The sequence below is a fragment of the Ranitomeya imitator genome, chromosome 9, assembly GCF_032444005.1.
Source record: "Ranitomeya imitator isolate aRanImi1 chromosome 9, aRanImi1.pri, whole genome shotgun sequence".
In the NCBI taxonomy this organism is placed as follows: Eukaryota; Metazoa; Chordata; class Amphibia; order Anura; family Dendrobatidae; genus Ranitomeya; species Ranitomeya imitator.
The window spans coordinates 44,944,340-44,971,631 of NC_091290.1; the positions used below are offsets into that span (position 1 = coordinate 44,944,340).

The 27,292-nt window shown below is 42.0% G+C and overlaps 1 protein-coding gene across 2 annotated transcripts in view; it reads left to right on the forward strand.

The window, feature by feature from the left end:
• EPS8L2 (EPS8 signaling adaptor L2) overlaps positions 1-27,292 on the forward strand; it is a 230,822-nt gene that overhangs the window by 139,312 nt on the left and 64,218 nt on the right. The window contains exons 1-3 of one of the 2 annotated variants that reach the window (XM_069738473.1): positions 14,173-14,254; positions 24,566-24,620; positions 24,797-24,834. In XM_069738473.1, the coding sequence (XP_069594574.1) occupies positions 24,577-24,620; positions 24,797-24,834 (82 nt within the window). In that variant the 5' untranslated portion in view covers positions 14,173-14,254; positions 24,566-24,576. Of the gene's footprint in view, positions 1-14,172; positions 14,255-24,565; positions 24,621-24,796; positions 24,835-27,292 lie in introns of those variants that run through there. The other variant, XM_069738470.1, reaches the window with a different exon arrangement.

Consider the following 27,292-nt stretch of genomic DNA (forward strand, 5'->3'; position numbering starts at 1 on the left):
AAAACCCAAAAATTTTTGAAGACCCTTCACAGATGTGGGTTGGATCCAGTCATGAATAGCTTGGACCTTAACAGGATCCATTTCTATAGACGAGGGAGAAAAAATAAAACCCAAAAAAGAGACCTTCTGAACTCCGAATAGGCACTTAGACCCCTTCACAAACAAAGCATTATCACGAAGGATCTGGAACACCATCCTGACCTGCTTCACATGAGACTCCCAATCATCGGAAAAAATCAAAATATCATCCAAATATACGACCATGAATTTATCAAGATAATTGCGGAAAATATCATGCATGAAAGACTGGAACACAGATGGAGCATTAGAGAGCCCAAATGGCATCACAAGGTATTCAAAATGGCCTTCGGGCGTATTAAATGCAGTTTTCCATTCGTCACCCTGTTTAATACGAACAAGATTATATGCCCCTCGGAGGTCAATCTTAGTAAACCAACTAGCCCCCTTAACCTGAGCAAACAAATCAGTAAGCAAAGGCAAGGGGTATTGGAATTTGACCGTGATCTTATTAAGAAGACGATAATCAATACAGGGTCTCAAGGAGCCATCCTTCTTAGCAACAAAAAAGAAACCCACTCCCAATGGTGACGAAGAGGGCCGAATATGCCCCTTCTCCAAAGATTCCTTAACATAACTCCGCATGGCGGCATGCTCTGGCACAGACAGATTGAAAAGTCGGCCCTTAGGGAACTTACAACCAGGAATCAAGTTAATAGCACAATCACAGTCCCTATGTGGAGGAAGGGAACTGGACTTGGGCTCATCAAATACATCCTGGAAATCCGACAAAAACTCAGGGACCTCAGAAGAGGGTGAAGAGGAAATTGACATCAAAGGAACGTCACTATGTACTCCTCGACAACCCCAACTAGTCACCGACATAGTTTTCCAATCCAGCACCGGATTATGTTCCTGTAACCATGGAAATCCCAGTACAACAACATCATGCAGGTTATGCAACACCAGAAAACGGCAATCTTCCTGATGTGCAGGAGCCATGTACATAGTCATCTGTGTCCAGTACTGATGTTTATCCTTGGCCAAGGGTGTAGCATCAATGCCCCTCAAAGGAATAGGGCTCTGCAAAGGCTGCAAGGAAAAACCACAGCGCCTGGCGAATTCTAAGTCCATTAAGTTCAGGGCAGCGCCTGAATCTACAAATGCCATGACAGAAAAGGACGACAATGAGCAAATCAGGGTCACAGATAAGAGAAATTTAGGCTGTATAGTACTAATGGTAACAGACCTAGCGACTCTCTTAGTACGCTTAGGGCAATCAGAGATAACATGAGCCGAATCATCACAGTAAAAACACAGCCTATTCTGACGTCTGAATTCCTGCCGTTCAATTCTAGTCAAAATCCTATCACATTGCATAGGTTCAGGACTTTGCTCAGAGGATACTGCCATATGGTGCACAGTTTTGCGCTCGCGCAGACGCCGATCAATCTGAATGGCTAGAGACATAGATTCGCTCAAACCGGCAGGCGTAGGAAAGCCCACCATAACATCTTTAAGGGTTTCAGAAAGACTTTTTCTGAAAATAGCAGCCAGAGCCTCTTCATTCCATTTAGTGAGCACAGACCATTTTCTAAATCTCTGGCAGTATAACTGTGCCACTTCCTGACCTTGACACAAGGCCAACAGGGTTTTTTCTGCATGATCCACAGAATTAGGTTCGTCATACAATAATCCGAGCGCTTGAAAAAATGCATCTACATTCAATAATGCCGGATCCCCTGTTTCAAGAGAAAAAGCCCAGTCTTGAGGGTCACCACGCAGCAAGGATATGATGATTTTTACTTGCTGAATGGGATCACCAGAAGAACGGGGTTTCAAAGCAAAAAACAATTTGCAGTTATTTTTAAAGTTCAAAAACTTGGATCTGTCCCCAAAAAACAAATCAGGAGTAGGAATTCTGGGCTCTAAAGCCGGAGTCTGGACAACATAGTCCTGGATACTCTGTACTCGTGCAGCAAGTTGATCCACACGAGAAAACAAACCCTGAACATCCATGCCAAAGCATATATCCTGAACCACCCAGATATCAAGAGGGAAAAAAAGACAAACCAGAGCACAGAAAAAAAAATGGTTCAGAACTTTCTTTTCCTTCTTTTGAGATGCATTTAATTCATTTTTGGCCACTTGTACTGTTATGATACGGTGGTCTAGGAGCAACATGGAACAAGCTCTGAAGGAAGTGGTAACTGTACTGACCGCAGTCCCTAAGCTCAACAACACACTAGAAGTAGCCGTGGAATGCTCCTAACTCTCCCTAGGCATCTCGTCACAGCCTAAGAGCTAACTACCCCTAAAGAAAGAAGCAGGAAAGCTATCTTGCCTCAGAGAAAATCCCCAAAGGATAGATTAGCCCCCCACAAATAATGACTGTGAGTGGAGAGGGAAAAGACATACACAGAATGAAACCAGGATGAGCACAGGAGGCCAGTCTAGCTAAATAGATAGGACAGGATAGAATACTGTGCGGTCAGTATAAAACACTACAAAAATCCACGCAGAGTTTACAAAAAATCTCCACACCTGACTAAAGGTATGGAGGGCAAATCTGCCTCCCAGAGCTTCCAGCAAGACAGAATTAATTCACACTGATAAGCTGGACAAACATAGAAAGCACAGAATGGATAAGTCCACAATCTATGGACAGAGAAGAGCAAGCAAAAACTTAGCTTAGCTGAACTGGTCAGGATAACAGGGAACTCCAAAGAGATGTGAATCCAACCAGAAACCATTTACAAGTGGCACTGGCTGAACGAAGAGCCAGACTTAAATAGCCGAGCAGAAGAGACGATAAGTGGAGGCAGCTGATGACAGCTAACTCCAAGGAGCAGCCATACCACTAGAAACCACAAGAGGGAGCCCAAGAGCAGAACTCACAAAAGTGCCACTTACAACCACCGGAGGGAGCCCAAGAGCGGAATTCACAACAGTGCTCCTCCTGTTCCTCCTTGCACAAAGGCTGAGGTAGCAGTCCTGCTGCTGGGTTGTTGCCCTCCTACGGCCCCCTCCACATCTCCTGGTGTACTGGCCTGTCTCCTGGTCGCACCTCCAGCCTCTGGACACTACGCTGACAGACACAGTAAACCTTCTTGCCACAGCTCGCATTGATGTGCCATCCTGGATGAGCTGCACTACCTGAGTCACTTGTGTGGGTTGTAGAGTCCGTCTCATGCTACCAGGAATGTGAAAGCACAACCAACATTCAAAAGTGACCAAAACATCAGCCAGAAAGCATTGGTAGTGAGATATGGTCTGTGGTCCCCACCTGCAGAACCACTCCTTTATTGAGGGTGAATTTTGATAATCTTTGAGAATCTTGATAATTGCCAATAATTTCCATCCGTTGTCTTTTCCGTTTGCACAGCATGTGAAATTGATTGTCAATCAGTGTTGCTTCCTAAGTAGACAGTGTGATTTCACAGAAGTTTGATTTACTTGGAGTTACATTCTGTTGTTTTTAAGTGTTCCCTTTATTTTTTGGGGCAGTGTATATTAAAGAGGTTGTCCACTACTTTATCATTGATGACTTATCCTACGGATAGGCCATCAGTGATAAAGTAGTGGACAACCTCTTTAATATAACATTGGGAATAGTTGATCGGCGGGGGTGCTGGGTATTGGATCCCGACCGATCAGACATCGATGACCTATCCTAAGGATAGGTCATCAGTGATACAGTAGTGGACAACCTCTTTAAAGGAAATTTTTTGCTTCTGCTTGTTATAAGCACCATAACTTTCTTTTTTGATATTTAATTAAGGAGTTATTGTAAGCAAAAAAATAAGTTATCCTCTATCAATAGAGTAAGGAATAACTTGCTGTTTGCTGGGGGTCTGACTGTTGAGACCCCCAAAAACAATTCTTTCCAAACTCTTCTTGAATGGAGTGAAGGTGCCTGAGCCCGGCCTCCCCTCCATTGTCTATGGGACTGATGAAGAAAGCTGAGCACTGTACTCAGCTATTACCGGCAATCCCACTGATAATGACGGGAGCAGAGGCCGACCATGTGCCTTTCCACAGAGCGCAAAAACCAGAAAAACAAGGATCCCGAAAATATAACTTTTAATAAATAAAGTTTAAAGAGTATTCCAAAATTGAAGACAATGCAACCAGTGAATTATCATAGGGGAAAGAAAAACACATAATGTGTCCTATTGATCCCTGCGGGTCCACTATACTGGCTCCTACCTGGCAGTGGAGGTTGGCACCCTAAGTTTCAGCGGTAGGCGCCCCCACTCAACGGCGGCTTGCCCTGATATCCCTACAAAACCCTATGATAGCTAAAATTGTGTCCCAATACACCCAATGCCCAGAAAAAAACCCAAAGCAAAAAACCAAGCAAAATTGCAATTTGGGTTTTTTTTTCTGGGCATAAACTTGTCAGACGTTCGCTGCTCCCAGCACCGACACCGGAGAATCCCTGTGGCAGACAGTGCGCGCAATGTGAGGATTCACCAGTCTGCAGTCACATAGAGTGACTGCAGACTTGTAGACTACGGCTGGACAACCCCTTTAATTACCTACAATAAACCAACAAATGTGACTCACAACAAGATGTGGCAAATCCAGCACACAGCAAACACCGCTGTAATAAATAGTGTATGTACAGACTGCCTGGACTAAGTTTACTCGAGATAACTAATAGGCTATGTGCATGCTGAGGTTTTTGCTGTTTTGGAAGCAGATACTTTCCAAAGCAAGTTTTGATTTCTGCTCTGCAAACTCAGCAAAAAAAAGAAACTCAGTGTGAACACACTCCAAGGCTATGTTCACACATTTTTTCTGGAGTTTTTTTTTTGTGAAAACTAAAAAATCCTCATCAAAAACTCTTGGAGAACGCTTCTATGGGAAATTCGCTTTGAAGGGTTTTTGAGCTTTTCTTTTTCCCGGTGAAATAATCTTTTACGCAGCACAAAGAAATCATTGGTCTCAGCTCTGCATCCTGTGTAAACAGGACTCGCAGTGTCAAGAACAAACAGCGTCCTATGCACACAGATCGTTTCATAAGCTTTTTGGGGGTCTGCGCTATTAAACAACCGACAATTGGTAAAGGTTTTACCGATCAGTGGTTGGTGCCCCTGGTGGGTCTGTGTAATCGGACCCTTTAAGCCTAGTATTGTTTTTCTTTTTCCGAGTTATTTATGAAAAAAAAAAAAAACATTTTCAGTTGAAGCAGCTTGTGCTTCAGAGCTGTTATTCATCATCTAACAGGTGGAAATTTGGAAGAAAATGCATTTTCATGGTACAAATCCAAAAGCCACAACTCCGCTGATCAGTTTGCATAAATAGCTGGGAATATTCAAGAGCAGAACACATCATCCCTTGCACATTGGTACGTAAGGACAATAAAGTCTCCATAAATAAAACCAAATAAATCATATATTGATCGTGCGCCCATAAAAATCAAGACTTATCACAGCGCTCTCAGCAAATAACAGGAAGCGAGCACGCTGCCATGGATAATGACTTAGTTACTGCGCTGTGCTATGGGCCAGGTCAGGACTTTGAACCCTGAATATGTTTCAGACCCACAACAAGCGGCTCCATGGAGGTTTCAGGAGCACTGACGGGCAGAAAGTACAACACGAATTCCTACCCCTGAGAATTATGCTGTTTATTCTCGTGATTAAAATGGTCACAATAAGTGCATTGCACTTTCCAGAAATAATACCATTCCTGTAAAGAGACCCTACAGATTGAATGATTAGTAAATTGCAAAATAAGAGGTGAATCTGTGGATCAAAGGAAAAAGCAATATAGGGGAGGGGGGGGGGGGGGGTGTATATAAATTTATCAACCGTTGCCTTAATTTAACCTTTTTATGTCAGACTAGAAGTATGCCTTACGGTGACATGATCTCATAGACCATGCATCCTGTTTTTTTCAGGTATAGTTTTCAGCAGTCTCATTATCTGCAGAGGCAGGATTACACTGACAGGTAACACCTCTTTTAACAGCTGATAACACAGGATCCACCAATCACAATAGGCGATGTCACAGCTGACCCTGCTTACCCTCCCTTCACAATGACCTTTACACACGCTCATTAACCCCTCTGTGACCTTAGACGTACTATCCCGTCGAGGTGCCCTGGGCTTATCTGACCCTGGACGGGATAGTACGTCATAGCTGATCGGCCGCGCTCACGGGGGGAGCGCGGCCGATCGCGGCCGGGTGTCAGCAGCTTATCGCAGCTGACATCCGGCACTATGTGCCAGGAGCGGTCACGGACCGCCCCCGGCACATTAACCCCTGGCACACCGCGATCAAACATGATCGCGATGTGCCGTCGGTGCAGGGAAGCACCGCGCAGGGAGGGGGCTCCCTGCGGGCTTCCCTGAGACCCCCGGAGCAACGTGATGTGATCGCGTTGCTGCGAGGGTCTCACCTCCCTCCCTGCTCCCTCCAGCCCCGGATCCAAGATGGCCGCGGATCCGGGTCCTGCAGGGAGGGAGGTGGCTTCACAGAGCCTGCTCAGAGCAGGCACTGTGAAGCAGCCTGCACTCCTATCAGATCGGTGATCTGACAGAGTGCTGTGCAAACTGTCAGATCACCGATCTGTGATGTCCCCCCCTGGGACAAAGTAAAAAAGTAAAAAAAAAAATTTCCAAATGTGTAAAAAAAATTAAAAAAAATATTCCAAAATAATGAGAAAAAAAAAATATATATTATTCCCATAAATACATTTTTTCATCTAAATAAAAAAAAAACCAATAAAAGTACACATATTTAGTATCGCCGCATCCGTAACGACCCGACCTATAAAACTGTCCCACTAGTTAACCCCTTCAGTAAACACCGTAAGAAAAAAAAAAAAAACGAGGCAAAAAACAACGCTTTATTATCATACCACCGAACAAAAAGTGGAATAACACGCGATCAAAAGGACAGATATAAATAACCATGGTACCACTGAAAGCGTCATATTGTCCCGCAAAAAACGAGCCGCGATACAGCATCATCAGCAAAAAAATTAAAAAGTTATAGTCCTGAGAATAAAGCGATGCAAAAATAATTATTTTTTCTGTAAAATAGTTTTTATCGTATAAAAGCGCCAAACCATAAAAAAATGATATAAATGAGGTATCGCTGTAATCGTACTGACCCGAAGAATAAAACTGATTTATCAATTTTACCAAACGCGGAACGGTATAAACGCCTCCCCCAATAGAAATTCATGAATAGCTGGTTTTTGGTCATTCTTCCTCACAAAAATCGGAATAAAAAGCGATCAAAAAATGTCACGTGCCCGAAAATGTTTTCAATAAAAACGTCAACTCGTCTCGCAAAAAACAAGACCTCACATGACTCTGTGGACCAAAATATGGAAAAATTATAGCTCTCAAAATGTGGTACTGCAAAAAATATTTTTTGCAATAAAAAGGGTCTTTCAGTGTGTGACGGCTGCCAATCATAAAAATCCGCTAAAAAACCCGCTATAAAAGTAAATCAAACCCCCCTTCATCACCCCCTTAGTTAGGGAAAAATAAAAAAAATGTATTTATTTCCATTTTCCCATTAGGGCTAGGGTTAGGGCTAGGGTTAGGGTTAGGGTTAGGGTTAGGGCTAGGGTTAGGGCTAGGGCTAGGGTTAGGGCTAGGGTTAGGGTTAGGGCTAGGGCTAGGGTTAGGGTTAGGGTTAGGGCTAGGGTTAGGGTTAGGGCTAGGGTTAGGGCTAGGGTTAGGGCTAGGGTTAGGGCTAGGGCTAGGGTTAGGGCTAGGGTTAGGGTTAGGGCTAGGGTTAGGGTTAGGGCTAGGGTTAGGGCTAGGGCTAGGGTTAGGGCTAGGGTTAGGGCTAGGGTTAGGGTTAGGGCTAGGGTTAGGGCTAGGGTTAGGGTTGGGGCTACAGTTAGGGTTGGGGCTAAAGTTAGGGTTAGGGTTTAGATTACATTTACAGTTGGGAATAGGGTTGGGATTAGGGTTAGGGGTGTGTCAGGGTTAGAGGTGTGGTTAGGGTTACCGTTAGAATTAGGGTTAGGGGTGTGTTTAGATTAGGGTTTCAGTTATAATTGGGGGGTTTCCACTGTTTCGGCACATCAGGGGCTCTCCAAACACGACATGGCGTCCGATCTCAATTCCAGCCAATTCTGCGTTGAAAAAGTAAAACAGTGCTCTTTCCCTTCCAAGCTCTCCTGTGTGCCCAAACAGGGGTTTACCCTCACATATGGGGTATCAGCGTACTCAGGACAAATTGGACAACAACTTTTGTGGACCAATTTCTCCTGTTACCCTTGGGAAAATACAAAACTGGGGGCTAAAAAATAATTTTTGTGGGAAAACAAAAATTTTTTATTTTCACGGCTCTGCGTTATAAACTGTAGTGAAACACTTGGGGGTTCAAAGTTCTCACAACACATCTAGATAAGTTCATTGAGGGGTCTAGTTTCCAATATGGGGTCACTTGTGGGGGGTTTCTACTGTTTAGGTACATTAGGGGCTCTGCAAACGCAATGTGACGCCTGCAGACCAATCCATCTAAGTCTGCATTCCAAATGATGCTCCTTCCCTTCCGAGCCCTCCCATGCGCCCAAACGGTGGTTCCCCCCCACATATCGGGTATCAGCGTACTCAGGACAAATTGGACAACAACATTTAGGGTCCAATTTCTCCTGCTAACCTTGGAAAAATACAAAACTGGGGGCTAAAATATAATTTTTGTGGAAAAAAAAATATTTTTTATTTGCACGGCTCTGCGTTATAAACTGTAGTGAAATACTTGGGGGTTCAAAGCTCTCACAACACATCAAGATGAGTTCCTTAGGGGGTCTACTTTCCAAAATGGTGTCACTTGTGGGGGGATTCTACTGTTTAGGTACATTAGGGGCTCTGCAAACGCAATGTGACGCCTGCAGACCATTCCATCTAAGTCTGCATTCCAAATGGCGCGCCTTCCCTTCCGAGCCCTCCCATGCGCCCAAACGGTGGTTCCCCCTCCACATATGGGGTATCAGCGTACTCAGGACAAATTGGACAACAACTTTTGGGGTCCAATTTCTCCTGTTACCCTAGGGAAAATACAAAACTGGGGGCTAAAAAATAATTTTTGTGGGAAAAAAATTTTGTTTTATTTTTATGGCTCTGCGTTATAAACTTCTGTGAAGCCCTTGGTGGGTCAAAGTGCTCACTACACATCCAGATAAGTTCCTTAGGGGGTCTACTTTCCAAAATGGTGTCACTTGTGGGGGGTTTCAATGTTTAGGCACATCAGTGGCTCTCCAAACGCAACATGGCGTCCCATCTCAATTCCTGTCAATTTTGCATTGAAAAGTCAAACGGCGCTCTTTCCCTTCCGAGCTCTCCCATGCGCCCAAACAGTGGTTTACTGCCACATATGGGGTATCAGCGTACTCAGGACAAATTGGACAACAACTTTTGAGGTCCAATTTCTTCTCTTACCCTTGGAAAAATAAAAAATTGGGGGCAAAAATATAATTTTTGTGAAAAAATATGATTTTTTATTTTTACGGTTCTGCATTATAAACTTCTGTGAAGCACTTGGTGGGTCAAAGTGCTCACCACACCTCTAGATAAGTTCCTTAGGGGGTCTACTTTCCAAAATGGTGTCACTTGTGGGGGGTTTCAATGTTTAGGCACATCAGTGGCTCTCCAAACGCAACATGGCGTCCCATCTCAATTTCTGTCAATTTTGCATTGAAAAGTCAAACGGCGCTCCTTCCCTTCCGAGCTCTCCCATGGGCCCAAACAGTGGTTTACTGCCACATATGGGGTATCAGCGTACTCGGGACAAATTGGACAACAACTTTTGAGGTCCAATTTCTTCTCTTACCCTTGGAAAAATAAAAAATTGGGGGCAAAAATATAATTTTTGTGAAAAAATATGATTTTTTATTTTTACGGTTCTGCATTATAAACTTCTGTGAAGCACTTGGTGGGTCAAAGTGCTCACCACACATCCAGATAAGTTCCTTAGGGGGTCTACTTTCCAAAATGGTGTCACTTGTGGGGGGTTTCAATGTTTAGGCACATCAGTGGCTCTCCAAACGCAACATGGCGTCCCATCTCAATTCCTGTCAATTTTGCATTGAAAAGTCAAACGGCGCTCCTTCCCTTCCAAGCTCTCCCATGCGCCCAAACAGTGGTTTACTGCCACATATGGGGTATCAGCGTACTCAGGACAAATTGGACAACAACTTTTGGGGTCCATTTTCTCCTGTTACCCTTGGTAAAATAAAACAAATTGGAGCTGAAGTAAATTTCTTGTGTAAAAAAGTTAAATGTTCATTTTTATTTAAACATTCCAAAAATTCCTATTAAACACCTGAAGGGTTAATAAACTTCTTGAATGTGGTTTTGAGCACCTTGAGGGGTGCAATTTTTAGAATGGTGTCACACTTGGGCATTTTCTATCATATAGACCCCTCAAAATGACTTCAAATGAGACGTGGTCCCTAAAAAAAAATGGTGTTGTAAAAATGAGAAATTGCTGGTCAACTTTTAACCCTTATAACTCCCTAACAAAAAAAAAATTGGTTCCAAAATTATGCTGATGTAAAGGAGACATGTGGGAAATGTTACTTATTAAGTATTTTGTGTGACATATCTCTGTGATTTAATTGCATAAAAATTCAAAGTTTGAAAATTGCGAAATTTTCAAAATTTTCGCCAAATTTCCGTTTTTTTCACAAATAAACGCAGGTACTATCAAAGAAATTTTACCACTATCATGAAGTACAATATGTCACGAGAAAACAATGTCAGAATCACCAGGATCCGTTGAAGCGTTTCGGAGTTATAACCTCATAAAGGGACAGTGGTCAGAATTGTAAAAATTGGCCTGGTCATTGACGTGCAAACCACCCTTGGGGGTAAAGGGGTTAAAGGCTTCAATACAAAAGATAGAGTCAGAGTCTGCTCAATTTGGGTATGTACAGAGGGTGAAATAAGTATTCAGCATGTTACCAATTTTTGTAAGTAAATATATTTCTAAAGGCGTTATTAACATGAAATTCTCATCAGATGTTGGTAACAACCCATCAATCCACACAGGCAAGGAAATTAAACCATGGATGTCCATAAATTAAGTTATGTGTGATAATGAGAAGTGACACAGGGAAAAACTATTGAAGACGTGAAGCAAGAGAGGTGCAAAAAGCCCTGGAAAGTCATGACTCCAGCTGAAATCTCTCAGTAATTAGAAAGAAATCCTGCCACTTAGTAAAACATAATATCAGCTGGTTCAACTGATGGCCTATAAAAAGTTGTTTCATTGCCAAAGTGCCATGCAAGAAACTTGTTATGATGGGTATGACCAGTGAGCTGTCTCAAGACCTTTGCAACCTTATTTTTGTAAAACATACTGATGGCATTGGATACAGAAGAATTTCTTAACTACTGAAGGTTCCAGTGATCACTGTTAGAGCCATAACCCGGAAGTGGAAAGAACATCATTTCGCAATGAACCAGCCACAATCAGGTGCTCCCTGCAAGATTTTAGACAGAGGAGTGAAAAGGATTATCCAAAGAATTATCCCAGAGCCAAGGATCACTGTGGAAAGCTACAAAAAGACCTGGAATAAGCAGGTACAATTGTTACAAAGAAAGCAAAAAGTAATGCACTCAAACTCCATGACCTGTGTGGTCGCTCACCACGCAAGACTCCATTGCTGAACAAAAAGCATGTTCAAACATGTTTAAGGTTTGCTCAACAACATTTACACACGCCTGTGAAATACTGGGAGAATATAGTCTGGCCAGATGGGACCCAAATGTAACTCTTTAGATGCCATAATTCACATAATGTTTGGAGGCCAAAAGGCACTGCACATCACCCCTAAACATCATATGAACAGTGAAGTTTGGAGGTGGGAACATCATGGTGTGGGGCCATTTTTCAGCATACGGCACTTTCAAACCTCATATAACTGAAGGAAGGATTATTGGACAAATGTATCTAGATATTCTTCATAAAAAATCTGCTGCAATCTACCAGGATGATGAAGATGAAACGAGGGTGGACATTTCAGCAACACAATGATCCCAAACCCACTGCCAAGGAAACTCTCAATTGGTTTCAGAGGAGGAAAATAAAGCTGCTCGAATGGCCGATCCAATCACCGGACCTGAATCAAGTAGCAAATTTATGGAAGGAAGTAAAGCTCAGAGTTTCTTAGAAGGAGCCCACGGGACCTTCAGGATTTGAAGACTGTTTTTGTGGAAGAATAAGCCAAAATCACACCTGAGCAATGCCTGTGACTAGTTTCTCCATACAGGAGGCGTCTTGAAGCTGTCATCACCAACAAAAGCTTGTATATGAAGTATTAAATAAATGTGATACTTTTTTACATTTCTCATTATTACGCATAACTTAATTTATGGATATCTGCGGTTTGATTTCGTGGATTGGATGGGTTGTTAGTGACATCTGGTGAGAATTTCATGTCAATAGCACCTTTAGAAATATTTTTACTTAGAAAATTGGTGATGTGTTCCATACTCATTTCATCCGCTGTACATGTGTTTCCTGAAACAACAGCAAGTTAGATTTTAATTGAGCCCCAGTGACCAATGTGGAAAAGGGCAGGATTTGTAATTGTTATTTATTTAGTACAGATTCTGATACGGAAAAAAAATAAATAAAAAAATACATTTAACGCAATTTAAACAATAGGTTATTTTTTTGCTGATCTCTCCCAGTGGTAGAGGTGCTCATTGCTGCTCATGAAGACTTTCCAATATTTAGAAGTCATTATTATTCCTTTCTATAAACATTTGGCTATGTAATTAGTTTCACTATGAACTTCATTAGTTATTCTGCAGAATACGAAGGTGTAATTCGGTCTCAATTTCCTTGTTTTGCGTAGTTTGGGATTTCAGGTATTAGTAGATGGAAAGGTAAGGGAGCGGGACCCACGTGGGGGTGATTCAATTCAAAGCAAGCAAGGCCGGCGTCACACTAGCGAGTTTTACGGACGTACGAGAGGTGCGGAAAATACGGATTGCATACGGTACAATGCTTCTCTATGCCCCAGCTCCTATCTGCCGTATTTTACTGATCCGTATTATACGGCTTTCTACGGCTGTAGAAAATCGCAGCATGCTACGTTTGTCACCGTATTGCGCAAAAAAAAATCGCCAATGATAGTCTATGGGGGCGAGAAAAATACGGATTACACACGGACCAGCAGTGTGACTTGCAAGAAATACGCAGTGGTGTTCTATAGAAAAGCCGGTAATTCAGTGCGGTGTACAGTAAAATCACACTGACAGGTTAGAATAGAATAGATAGAATAAATGTCTACACATAGTATAGGGGTATATATATATATATATTGTGCACACAAGAGAATATTAATTTATACCAGACTGAGAATAAAAAGATAAAACAAATTAATATATTTCAAGACCAAAGATGATTGACTAGACCCAAGCAAGATATATAAAAAAGGATGTATTACCTCCAATAAAAACAATTCTATCCGTATTAGAATAGGGTGAATAGCTAAGGTGCCAGATAATTGTGCAAAAATGCAAATAACATAAAAAAAGTGCAATAATATTTGATTATTTCCATATAGGAATAAAGTGCAATGTGAGAAATAACAAAACCATAGAAGTAATAACAAGAGGAAAGAGGGAAGAAGGGGGAAAGAATCACATATACTAGTGCACCATAGTACCCCCGGGCAGGGTCCTCTCTCCTCCTGTACCAGTTATGATTGTGTAAGTTTATTGTACTTGTTTTTATTATGTATACCCCTCCTCACATGTAAGGCGCCATGGAATAAATGGCGCTATAACAATAAATAATAATGATAATAATAATGGTTATAAACACTGTTCAAACTGATTAATGCGGCAGGGACTCGCGCTGTACTCCAGGAAAGGCTGTGATGCCATTGCAAGGCTTCCGTGTGCCTCCCCTTGTTCTACCTGAAGTGGTTCATTTCGATGCTGCAGATTATCGCTTTCATTGTTATCAGGTGGATCTGTCATGTCACAACCTCCTCCGGTTTTTCTGATGGTATGTAAGGAACGTGATCAGCGCCCAAAGGTGAGAGGTAGGAATGTTTATGGTTGTAGTAGGAGAGCGCCCTTCACACCACACTAGCAGATGATGGTTGGTAACAAGGTAACCTAATACCACAAACTCTCCGATCCACTGCCTATCCTCTCTGACCAGACACTACTAAATGGGTATTCTCGGCAGCACTGGAAGAGACTCTCCGGAACCTGCCGGACGGAGCGGCTTGCACCAAGTATGTCCGACGTAGGTAGCCATTTTGAGCCTGCGACCTCTGACAGATATAACAGGAGCTTCCTAATCGGAGTGACCAGCAGAAGACTTCCACCAAAAAAATGACTTAGAATAATAAAGGATAAAACTTTGTAGGGCAACTGAACAAATAACTTCTTTTTTTCAGTGGCACAAATATTTCACTAAAGTTGAGTTCTTCAAAGCTGGGTGACATCTAAAGTTACCACTGGCTAGAGATGAGCAAAACGATTGGTAGGACCTAGGTCCATCAGTATTCCGGGAGCCCTGAGAACCGCCTTCTGCCTGACAGCATCCATGGCTCCTCTTTTGATTAGGCCACTCTCACACGTCCAAATAATTCCGGTACCAGAGTTATCCGTGTCCGTGTGCTCACGTGGCACATCAGTGTGGCACACGTGCGGCCGCCGTGTGCCTCCTGAGGACCAAACGGACCGTGCAAGAGACAGTGCTACAGTTAAGCCCTGTCCCCTGCTTTTGGTGCTGAAGCCAGCATTCAACCCTTCTGTCCTGCCCGGATGAAAGCAGCGCTTGCAGGAGAGAAGGGATGAAAAATCAAGGTTTTTTTTGTTAAAAATAAAGTTTGGGGGTCATCTAATGCCTCCCACCCCTCCCCACCCCCGCGCGCACGCCCCCTAGCAGAGAAATACTCACCCAGCCCCCGCGATGCCTCCTCTCAGTGCCGGCAGCTTGTCCTGTGTGAGCGGTCACGTGGTACCGCTCATTACAGTGATGAATATGCGGCTCCACCTCCCATAATGTGATAATGTGTGTAAAGCGCTGCTGAATATGTTAGCGCTATATAAATATAAAGATTACTATTATTATATAAAGCCTAATTATTTTCTAGTTAAAATCCAGCACACAAATGTATTTATTTCTCCAATCTGTGCATTAAAATCACCGGGGAACAGGATCATGGCTCGTATGGACCTAAAATAGCTGCTTTTTCTGTGATCATGACAGTATGTTCACTGGTGCCTCTGCTAAATTGTCTTGGCTCCATACCTGCCTGCACAATTGTCGGGATCACACTCAGTCGGAGCAGCCTTTGGAAGTGGGGAATCACCAGAAATAATACACAAGACACGTCTTGTATAGTGTATCACTGGGAAGTCTCTGAAGCACGCCTGCCTTCAAAGTGCTATCCCTTCTTTATATAGTTGTTTCAGTAGGTTTAGTGGTTATACAAGTTTTGCATGTTTAAACAAAGAGACAAAACAGGAAAGAAAGAAAAGAAAAGAAAACAGTTTCGTGGGCGGCAGTTTCACAACAAACAGTACAAAGGCAATTCCACAGACAAGAAAAACAGGATTTCATACTATAGCTAAAATGTCCTTGAATGGACAGGTCAATGTTTATCACAAATTCTCTTTTTTTTTTTATTTTTGTTCATTGAGGTAATCATTTTTGTTCTGCTCTTCACAATCCCCCCTTTGACATATTCCATTCAAAACCTTGTCGATCATTTTAGTCATTCTTTTTGTGATATTACAAAAAAAAACTTTATATTCTCGCATCCATTACACAAAATTTATTTGTGCATACCGAGATACCCTTGAGTACAACCTTGAATAATACATATATAATTACAATAACCATAACTGTATGTATTAGGCTTTGCATAATCCCGGTAACCCACCCACCGATCCCTCTGAACCAATTGGCCAGGTTAAGAAAAGAAAAGGTATCTGACCACCAGCTATCCTTATTTTGGTCATTGTCTTTGTCATACTGATCCCTGAGTCGTTGTACGTCTTTTAATTTAAATCTCATACTCATAGTACTATTCGGGTCTATATAATGACAGCAGGTGGGTCCGATGATTTGACACATACCCCCTTGTGAGGCAGTTAGGTAATCCAATACCAGGGTATGTTGGTTAGTGACTATTATAAGCTGATTCTGTACAGCTATACTAGTATTTAATATGTCCAATATATCCCAAATCTGATCATCTAGATAATCCGTGGCTCTAACTAATTTATCCCACATCTGTGTTAACATAGGATAAATAAAAATGGTACTAGCAATTTTGTTGGGAATTCCCATTTGTACTATATGCGGCCTCCCCGAGGGACGTGGTGAGTTATCTGCAGCTCTTTTATACAGTGTGTGCTTGGGCACGGCTTGCATATTCACTTGTTTATTTGAAATTATGAAAGTAGCCGGGGTTAGGCGTCCTAATGTACAAGTACCCTTTATACCTACGGGAAGCCATTTATATGCTCCTTCTCCGCATATCCAAAATGTACCCTCAGGCAGATCCCACAAAGCTGAGTGCTGCAATACCAATCTGTGAGCCAAATCCACAAAACTAGATACATTCTGAAGCATACACCAAGAGGGTTTTTGTCCCAAGGGGCTACAGTACCCGGCTGTGGGATTCCCACATACATGCATTCCGTTGACATACTCATTGGATTCATTACAAACCAGGTTCCCCGGCTTACTTGTACAACTGTCTGCATCACCTTGGGGGAACAACTCAGAATGTTCCCATTTTCTATTATGTATGTATCTTTCCAATACTACAGGTTTGAAAGCATCAGAGGAAGGGGTGGTTGTACTGAAACTGAGCTGTAGATTTTCAGTGGGGACCTGTCCTAAATCAGTTAATCCAGTCTTATTCCTAGGTACCCATTTTCCTCCCTTGAATGCTAAATATTGTAAGTTGTCTATTTTTCCTGTAAGATTGCCCCGCCACCAAGGAAATTCTACCCATCCCACAATTGGTATGGCGATTGTAGTATTCCATAGTCTAGTATTGCCAGGTTGGTTGTTGGCCAGGTTGTCTGAACAATTAGGCCAAGCGAATATTTCTTCAGCTGACACGGGAACTGCTAGAAAAGGTATACTTGTGGCTGGTACTGGTGAATGGGTACAGATCCAACAATCTGCCAGGGGTTGCGTATTATTTAACAAGTCATGCACTCATTTTCTATGATGTTGTACGAATCTATTGTTCAAAGGGGCTAGAGAATTCAGTCTTTCCCATGCCTCCGTTGAGGTTAACATTATTAACATCAATATCATGAGTCTTATACTGCTTTTTTGCAATGGCTTGCATGTATCCATGATGCCTTTCCTTCAAGCTTGACTGCTGTTGGAGTTGTTAACAGGACTTGGAAAGGTCCGTCAAATCTCGGTTCCAGAGTCTTTCTGGTGTGTCTTTTCACGTAGACTTGATCACCAGGTTCCAACTTGTGGCCTCCTTCGAGATTTTCTGGATCTGGAAGGGAAGCAAAAACTTGCGAATGCACTTTAGTTAAACGTTTTTGTAATTCTTGTACATAAGCAGTTAAAGTCTCAGTATTCAACATCAGTTGTTGTGGAAAATAACAACCCAAATTTGCTGCTCTACCAAAAAGAATCTCATGTGGTGACAGCTTAACCTTCCCCCTTGGGGTGTTTCGGATGGAATACAGGGCAAGTGGTAGACACTCGGTCCAAGGCTTTCCTGTTTCTGCCATGGTCTTCTGGATTTTTTATTTTATTGTCCCATTTAATCTTTCCACTTTACCTGAACTCTGTGGATGATATGGAGTGTGAAACTGGTTTTCTACTCCCAACATTTTCATAACATTCTGGAATATTTCCCCAGTAAAATGGGTACCTCTATCTGACTCGATCACCTCAGGCATGCCGTAACGGGGTATCAGTTCATGTGCTATTTTAATGGCAGTAGTTTTTGCTGAGGCTTTACGAACTGGATAAGCCTCTGGCCACCCTGAGAACATGTCCACACACACAAGCACATATTCGTATCCATTGTACCTAGGAAGTTGGATGTAGTCGATCTGGAGTCTTTGAAAGGGATACAGTGGTCTTACATGATGCTTGGTTGGGGTTTTAATGGCCTGACCTGGATTGTGTGCCAGGCATATAGCGCATGCAGCACACATGTTCCGAGCAAAATTACCAAAGCCTGGAGCCAACGACCTTTCTTTTACCTTGAGCGTCATACCATTTGCCGACACATGCGTGGGTAGGTGGAGGTCAGTTGCCACTGCGGGGTACCAGGCTCTGGGTAAACACAACAAAGTTCCTTTTTTCCATAATCCTTGCTGATCTTCTGCCCCTTTTTTCTGCCACTGCCCTCGTTCTTCGTCGTCTACCTGTTTCTGAGCTTCCTTCAATCTTTCCTCATCATCTTCAGAGCTATCTAGTGTGTGGGCATGATGTAAGGGTTTACGTGCTGCCTGTTTTGCTGCCTTATCGGCTTTATCGTTACCCCTGGCTTCCTCGGTGTCGAGTCTCACATGTGCAGCTACCTTTATCACCGCTATTTCTTTAGTTTCTTGTGCTGCCTCCAGAATCTGTCTAATGAGGGAGGCATGTTTAACAGGTTGGCCTGAAGCAGTCATATAACCTCTGGCTCTCCATATTACGCCAAAATCGAAAATAATGGCATGTGCATATCTAGAATCAGTGTATATGTTTGCTGTCTGATCTTTGGCTATTTTTAGAGCTTCAACTAATGCCGTAAGTTCTGCTTCTTGTGCAGACTGATTAGCAGGGAGAGGTTCTGCTTTCAGCACTTCATGCTGAGTTACTACCGCATAACCTGTATGAAATTGTCCATTCATATCTGCATATCTGCTGCCATCTATGAAAAGTTCAAATGTAGCATTACAGAGTGGCTTGTCACGTACATTACATAAGCCCTGAGTCTCTTGTTCCATTAATTGTACACAATCATGCATTGACTTTGATGGGTCAAAGGAGTTGGAGAGTGCAGTTTCCTCAGGTATGGTACCCCCCTCAGACTCTAAAGGGAGCAAAGACGCGAGATTAAGAGTCTGAATCCTGGCAAAGGAAATGTTGGGCGGCAGTAGTAGGGAACATTGGAGACGGAGGTGTCTGGCCATTGAAATATGTTTAGGTTGGACCTGGTTAAGAATGCCATGTACATCATGAGTGGTCTGAACTAGAAGTGGGTGATCAAGAACAATCTCAGAAGCTTTATCTAATAACAGTGAAATTGCGGCTACTACTCTTACACAAGAAGGTGCGGCTCTAGCTACAGGGTCCAGATGAGCTGATATGTATGCCACAGGTCTCTGTTTGTTTCCATGTTTTTCTGTGAGCACCCCTGTAGCATGTGAGGATATCTCAGCTGCCATCAATTGAAAAGGTTTAGTGTAGTCTGGGAGTCCCAAAGCCGGAGCTGATACCAGTGCTGTTTTCAAAGAGGAAAATGACTGTTTAGCCTCTTCACTGAGTGAATATGGTGTGTTGGCAATACAGTCATATAAAGGCTGCATGAGTTGACTTGCATGTATGATCCACTGTCTACAGTGTGAAACAATACCTAGGAAAGCACGCAGCTGTTTGTGATTCCTGGGTTCAAGCATGTTACGTATGGCTTCCGTACGTTGAGGTGTGAGGTGTCTGATGCCCTGTGATATGCAGTGACCTAAAAACACGACTGTTTGTTGACAAGCCTGGAGTTTCTGTCTATTTACTTTACAGCCTTCTTGCGCTAGGAAAATTAAGAAATTAACAGTTGAGGTAACTGCCGTCTGCTCATCAGGGCAACAAATAAGTAAGTCATCTACATACTGTAGAATGACTACTCCTGGTTCTGGGATGAAATTTTTTAGCACGGTCTGCATTGCTTCAGAGTACAAAGTTGGTGAGTGTACCATACCTTGTGGCAATCTTGTCCATGCTAATTGTTTACCCTTGAATGTAAAGGCAAACAAATGCCAACAGTTCTTATGTAGTGGCACAGAAAAAAATGCGTTTGATAAGTCAATTACCGTAAAATATGCAGCAGTGCTGGGAATTTGAGACAGTAAGGTATGAGGATTCGGTACCACAGGGGTGACCGGTGCCAAAACCTTATTGATTTCCCGTAAGTCGTGCACCATGCGATATTTCACCATAGTTTCTTTGGAGGACACTTTCTTTTTAACAGGATATAAGGGTGTATTGGCAGGTGACCTGATTTCTACCAAAACACCTTGTAACACATAATCCTGAATTTGTTGAGAAATCGCCTGTTCTTGCTGGGCGCTGATGGGGTATTGCCTAAGCTGAGGTAATATGGTTCCCGGGGCAGTTTCTAACAGTATAGGAGCTACTGATAAAAATCCTACATCAGTGTCTCCTTTTGCCCATAGGCTGTCAGGAACCCGAGACAAGTCAATTTTTGCTTGTTGAGTGTAAATTTCGGGAAAATCCTCCATTGCCTGTATTCTAACATATGGTTCCAGAGTTTCTGCATCTTCAGGGATGGTCAGCATAACTGTGCCATCTTCTCTAAAATGGATGTTTGCATGCATTTTACTTAAGACATCAGTACCCAACAAGCAGGTAGGTGCACCTTTAGCAAATAAAAATTTGGATACAAAAGTTTTAGGGCCAAAGCTCACATTTAAAGGTTTTGTAAAGGGCAACGCCTGAATTTTACCATCATACCCTTCTGCATATGTAACCTTTGAGGATATATTGTCAGGATATGGTAAAAAGTCCTGATTTAAAATGGAGGATGTTGCTCCCGTATCTATCAGAAAAGGTACATTTTTACCCTCAACTTCAACTTGTATTATTGGTCTTCTAGAAGGAAGAGAGACCTGCATAACTTTCAGTCATTCTGAGCTGTCTGTTTGATCAGGCACTGGGTTATTTATCCTATTTTTGGGTACAAAGGTTCCTGAATCTATATCTGCTTTTCTCTTCCTACATTCCCTTTGGAAATGTCCTGGCTTCTTACAGTAATGACAAGTAAACTTTTGATTAGCAGAGCCAGTATTAGCCTGTGCAATTCTTACTGGCTTAGAATTTTCTCTTAAGTCCATTTCTATCCCTACAGCTTTCTGTCTAGCCAGGTGTGGGTCTTCCAAGGTTCTCCAATCAGGGGTTGCGGCCTTAAGCTTTTCCTTCACTTTTGGAGACAATCCATCTATAAAGGTTTTTGTAACTAACCTCATCATTCCTGGAGCGGTTAGATCCATGCCTTCATCTCTGAAATTATTTTCTACACTTAGATAATATTCGTCTACTGATTGTCCAGATTTCTGAGCCACCACTCCCGTTGTTCCTCTCTGCCTCTGTCTCTCCCTCATGAAAACCATTAAGTGATCTACAAATTGTGTACCTGATTCTATCGTTTGTAAGGCACCATCTCCTGCTTGGGGCCTATGTACCTGTAGATTTGCTAATAGCTCCTGGAAGAGTCCAGGAGTCATTTTCATTCTACATAATTCTTCTCCATCTGCCCAAACTCCAGCGTGAGTCTGCATAATTTGCTGTATATATTGTGCAAATCTAACTGGACACTGGGTGGGATCTGGTGCGTTATGCAAGAGAGACATGCCTTCAGCGGGGGACCAAGGGAAATATTGTCGAGTTTGGTGATATCTAGTTCCCATTACTCCGTCAGCACCAGGTTCCCTAAAGGGTCTTGGTACTACCCTAACAGGGGCAAGTACAGCGCCATGTCTAGGTGTACCACAGGCTAGGCAATCATTTCTCCAGTCTGGATTTTGTTGTCCACAGTGCGGACATACCCATCCTCCTGGTCCGGCTAAACTTTGAGGTGGTGTTTGGAGAAAAGATGGGGCATGTGGGTTAAGGTATGGGGGTGGGGTATTTTTAGATTCCACATTTTGTTTTTCTCCACAGCCTGTGGGTCTAATACACCACTTTTTACTCTGTTGATTATATGTCCATCCCTCATTTTCTGCTACCCTAGAGACATCAATCAATGCTTGGATCTGATCTATCCATTTCTTGTCTCTGATTATGCCTTTTTTCCTTTCCTGAATTCCTTCCCATAGTTTTCTACTAAAAGCTTCTGCCCTAGTAACTCCAAACTTACTAAAAATCTTTTTCAGCCCCTTAGTGGCATCTTCACCACTTCTCTCCTTTATGATAGTATAGATATCTAATTCTTCTGGTTCCGACTTTGTTTGCTTATTCCCCATTTTCTTATCCTGAGCTTTCTTGCCCTAGGTGGCGTTTGGGTATGAGAATACCTCGTTACCTTCTTCCTAAGGAGCTAGGATGTCTTTTTCTTGCCCTAGGTGGCGTTTGGGTATGAGAATACCTCGTTACCTTCTTCCTAAGGAGCTAGGATGTTTAAACTGTGTTGATGTAAGAAAATCCTGATTCCTACACCTATAGCAAACAACACAAATGCAACCAGACAGAAAAAGAACATACAACGTATCTTGTCCCAGGCTAATTTATCTGTCCTGGGCTTATACTATCACATACAACGTATTCTTGTCCCAGGCTAATTTATCTGTCCTGGGCTCATACTATCATATACTTATCCGTCACCAGGTTTTTGTCAAAGACAGGATCAGAGATTGAACATAGGCGCGGAGGTCTCCCCGAAAGGACGCAACCACGTTGCCCAGTGGGACAGTCACTTCTTCTGTTTCAACCCCCTGGGCGGCTTATAGGGCTATTCCCAACTTCCACACACCTTCTATTCACATTCACTCTCATTCAATGCCGTACTCCGTGAGGTGATCAATTCCTAAATAGTTCAAGAACCCGAGCTATAGGTATCCTCCTCTACTAGAACTACCCGCTAAAGAACACGAAACAGAAAATCTTACGGACAGTGCAGGGCAGATATAAGAGATCTAACAGTGTCTCTTACCTGGCCAGGTTTTTGTTCATCTGCCGTCCATTATCCCAGATTCTCTTTTCGTTCGTATTCTGCCGGTGTTCTTGAAGGAATACACAGACCTCGGGTCCCTGTTCAGGCGCCAGGAAATGTCGGGATCACACTCAGTCGGAGCAGCCTTTGGAAGTGGGGAATCACCAGAAATAATACACAAGACACGTCTTGTATAGTGTATCACTGGGAAGTCTCTGAAGCACGCCTGCCTTCAAAGTGCTATCCCTTCTTTATATAGTTGTTTCAGTAGGTTTAGTGGTTATACAAGTTTTGCATGTTTAAACAAAGAGACAAAACAGGAAAGAAAGAAAAGAAAAGAAAACAGTTAAGTGGGCGGCAGTTTCACAACAAACAGTACAAAGGCAATTCCACAGACAAGAAAAACAGGATTTCATACTATAGCTAAAATGTCCTTGAATGGACAGGTCAATGTTTATCACAAATTCTCTTTTTTTTTTTATTTTTGTTCATTGAGGTAATCATTTTTGTTCTGCTCTTCACACAATAAAGGATATTTTATGGTGTTTGCTGAATGTTGAGCTTTGGATGTGATCATATTGCCCATATACCTGCAGGTAAAGAGGCTTCATAAAGGGTTTCTACCTAACCATTGATAAACAGAAAGTATCGCCTGGCACAGCGCCGTCCATTGATTCACGCTAAGCGATAATCCGTGCGCCCGATTACTTTTGTTGTGTAATAAAGACTATCATTTTTATTGGATTTTCTTGCTGTATTCATGGTAGCTATTATTACAGTGCATGTAAGCAATGATTGCTAAGTGGGCTTCATTAGGGCTCGTACTTACCTCTATTTTAATCGGACGAGTACTATCTGTGGTTTTGATGGATGGCACTTGTACCCTTGTTATCCTATGGGGTTGTGCACACGTCCAATCGTAAAAATGCTCGATTTTCTTCCAAGAATCGGATGGCACTCGCCCATTCAAGTCTGTGGGTCCGTGAAAGAAATTGGATCGCACTCGGATGACATCAAAGTGCAGTCTGATTAACAGAATGGAGAAGGTGGAGAAACTTTTTTTTTTTCTCACCACCTCCAAGATAATTGGATCAAACTCTGATCAGAGTCTGATTAGCGTAATCGAACAGTTTTGCTCGGATGGAGAGAAAACGGTCTTGTAACTCATGCCTGACCCTGAATAAGCTCCATGAGATTCAAGTCACCCCTGGGCAACGTTAGCAGAGTATTTGTATTTTTTGTATTGGACTGCGAGGAAGGCAGGGAGTAGGTGCTGCAATTCACTTTCCGTACATAGTTGCAGAGTATGTGCGCACACTGTATGTCACTAGCAGACAGTGAGTGATATTTCCATCTGGGTAATTCAAATATTCCTATAGCAGATCTCCAGTTACGACTGTATACACTAAAAATTCAATGTCTTACCTGATTGTTCAAGAATATAACTTCCATGGTCCCAATGATGGGGCACAGCGCTATGCCCAATATGTAGAGGAACAGGAAGAATATATTTTAGGGGGTGTTAGTGGAAAATAACAGGGGCAGCGCTTTTCCAAAAAGACTGTGTGTAATATAACAAAATAGCCCTATAACTGTATAAAAAAAAAATTCAATTTAAATGTGACCATGTCCGTCATCATCAGAAGCGTAACATGGATTCTTCTTTTCTTGCAGCTGATGCAGCGATGAGTCAATCAGGATCTACTGGGAGCAAACATGGATCCTCCAAGTAAGACCAGCAATTGGATCATTACTTATTTCATAGATTCATTTATAGATACTTATGGCTGAGAACACTGGAGCGTCTAGGAATGTGACTGCTGTACTTGTTAATTGTCATGGGAAAGTCGTGGATAAATCTAATGTTGGTTAATGATAAAAATGATCATTATCTTTGCTTTTCAGTGGAGGACCAAGCAAAATGAGTGCAAAAGATTTATTTGGTGAGTTGAGAATTGATTTCTATATGTATAATTACAGTTTGTGGCTGTTTTGTTAATCTTGTAGTCACCAAACGGCACTTGCATCTGCTCCATATAGGTTTTCTGGTTTTATTCAAAGACTATAGACACCTATGGAATAGAAACAAATATGCTTACAAAAAAAGTACTAAGTACTAAGTTCCAGTCTGCAATGTTTATTCCTACATTCATTTTCTGAACCCTTGATATGCAATTTGCAGCATGATCCAGAGTTCAGATTTTTCTCTTGTGGGAGTTTCCCTCCCTGTAATACAGGCTGGATGTGAGATCTGTGTGTATCGGGACGCTGCTGTCTTGCTTTCATTAATCAGCATTCTCCACTTACATTTCTCCTTGTCTACAGCCTCTTTTCTCATCATTTTCTCCTGTCTCCACTACAAATCTGTTTTACAAGATCACCCTGCTGCTATCTCTAACACTCAGAGAAGGGAGGGGAAGCAAAGAAAAAACCTTTTGTGAAAAAAAAACATACTAAGTTCCAGTCTGCAATGTTTATTCCTACATTCATTTTCTGAACACTTGATATGCAATTTGCAGCATGATCCAGACTTCAGGTTTTTCTCTTGTGGGAGTTTCCCTCCCTGTAATACAGGCTGGATGTGAGATCTGTGTGTATCAGGACGCTGCGGTCTTGCTTTCATTTATCAGCACTCTCCATTTACATTACCTCCTTGTCTACAGCCTGTTTTCTCTTCCCTCCAGAGATAATTTCTCCTATCTCCACTACTAATCTGTTGACAACCCCTCGCTGCTGTGACCTCTAACACTCAGTCTTGTTGTTGAGAAATCATCTTTTATGACTTTATATAAATGACCTCTTCCAGGCTCCCAGGTTGGATGGTGCTAGGAGAGTTAGATGCTGCAGTCAATTTTCTGGCCGTAGCTCTATAGTCAGTGTCAGTTTTAAGTGAAGTCAGATTCAAGGTTCTCTCACGCTGGCGCATATTCTCTCATGTGAGACAATTGCATCGATTATGCCAATGACACGAGGCTCAAATTCTATCAGAGTTTGAACCGAGTGACATCTGAGTTTGATCTGATTCTCTTGCATGAGAAAATTGCAGCACAGGTGCAGAGAAGACGGAGAACTTAATTTCTCCATCTTCTCCATTGTCTCTGTGCACGCACATCAAACTTCACTCGGATGACATCTGACTGCAGTCCAATGTTTCACATATACCCATAGACTTGTACTGATGCACTCTCAACATGCTGCGATTGTTTTCTCATGCGCTATAGAAATAAAAATGATTATTATTAGTACTATTATTATTAAGTCTTCAATCTCTTTGTGACTACAGACGTGTGAATTGTGCGCAACGTGCTCTGTGAGGATTCTCCAGTGTCGGTGCAGGAGTGATGGCAGACTTGTAGTTTAACAAAGGTCTCCAGGCCAACCATTATTGAAACTGACTTACATGAAACCTTATATAGCAACGGTTTTGCACCATATCATAAACTTCATTGCTAGATCAAGTCAACATGTCTAGCGGAAACAAACAAAAAAGTGGATTAAAAATTATCAGGGAAAAGAAAGGAAGAATAGCAAGTGACAAAAATACAACTTTTCCCTAAGAAATGTGCTATCATTGTATAAAACTAGTAACAACACAAATAAATAAAATGATGCACGTTTGCTCTTGACATAATTTGATGATTCAGAATAAAGTTGCACAAAAAATGGCAAAAATGAAGCAAAAAAACTATGGAAAACAATAACAATGAATCAATACTTTACTATTATTATTATTATTATTATATCCTAAAATTATGTCATTGAAAAATACTATATTTCTACACAAAAATAAACAAGTACTTTATACAGATATGTAGGAAAAACAATGGAAAGTCCTGCGGGTATAGTCAAATGTCTGTGGATGAAGTTGATTTCATAGATGTAAATGTGATTTCTCCAGCAGCGAATACATGGACTTCTGCAGGCGCCATGTAGATGAATAGGAAACATGGATCAAATCTGCGTCTGGGTGTGACTATACCCAAATATTCCTATTTTCTAATCGAAGCAGTTTTAATGAATTAAACCAATTTCTGGCACAGTTCTAATAATTTACAAAACTGTTTTTAGTGCAGATATCATGTATCGGTCTAGACTGACCATAGATGTTTGTCTAGGCTGGATACAATTGTAACAAATGCTCAGCATTGAGAAGTATCAGGTCTGTGCCGGTGTTCCACCTTTGGATGTAAACAAAAGTGTTTTCAATCATGTGAAATACACCACGATTAAGGTTTATTAACACAAAGCCAGAAAATCCATTTAAGTGTCATTTTATGGCCATTTATTTTGTCTGGTTCCATACAACTCTCCTTGTCCTGTCAGTAGTGTAGAGATCAATGTATATATACACAATCTATTAGATAAACTCAAAGCACAATTAGGGTATGTGCACACGTCAGG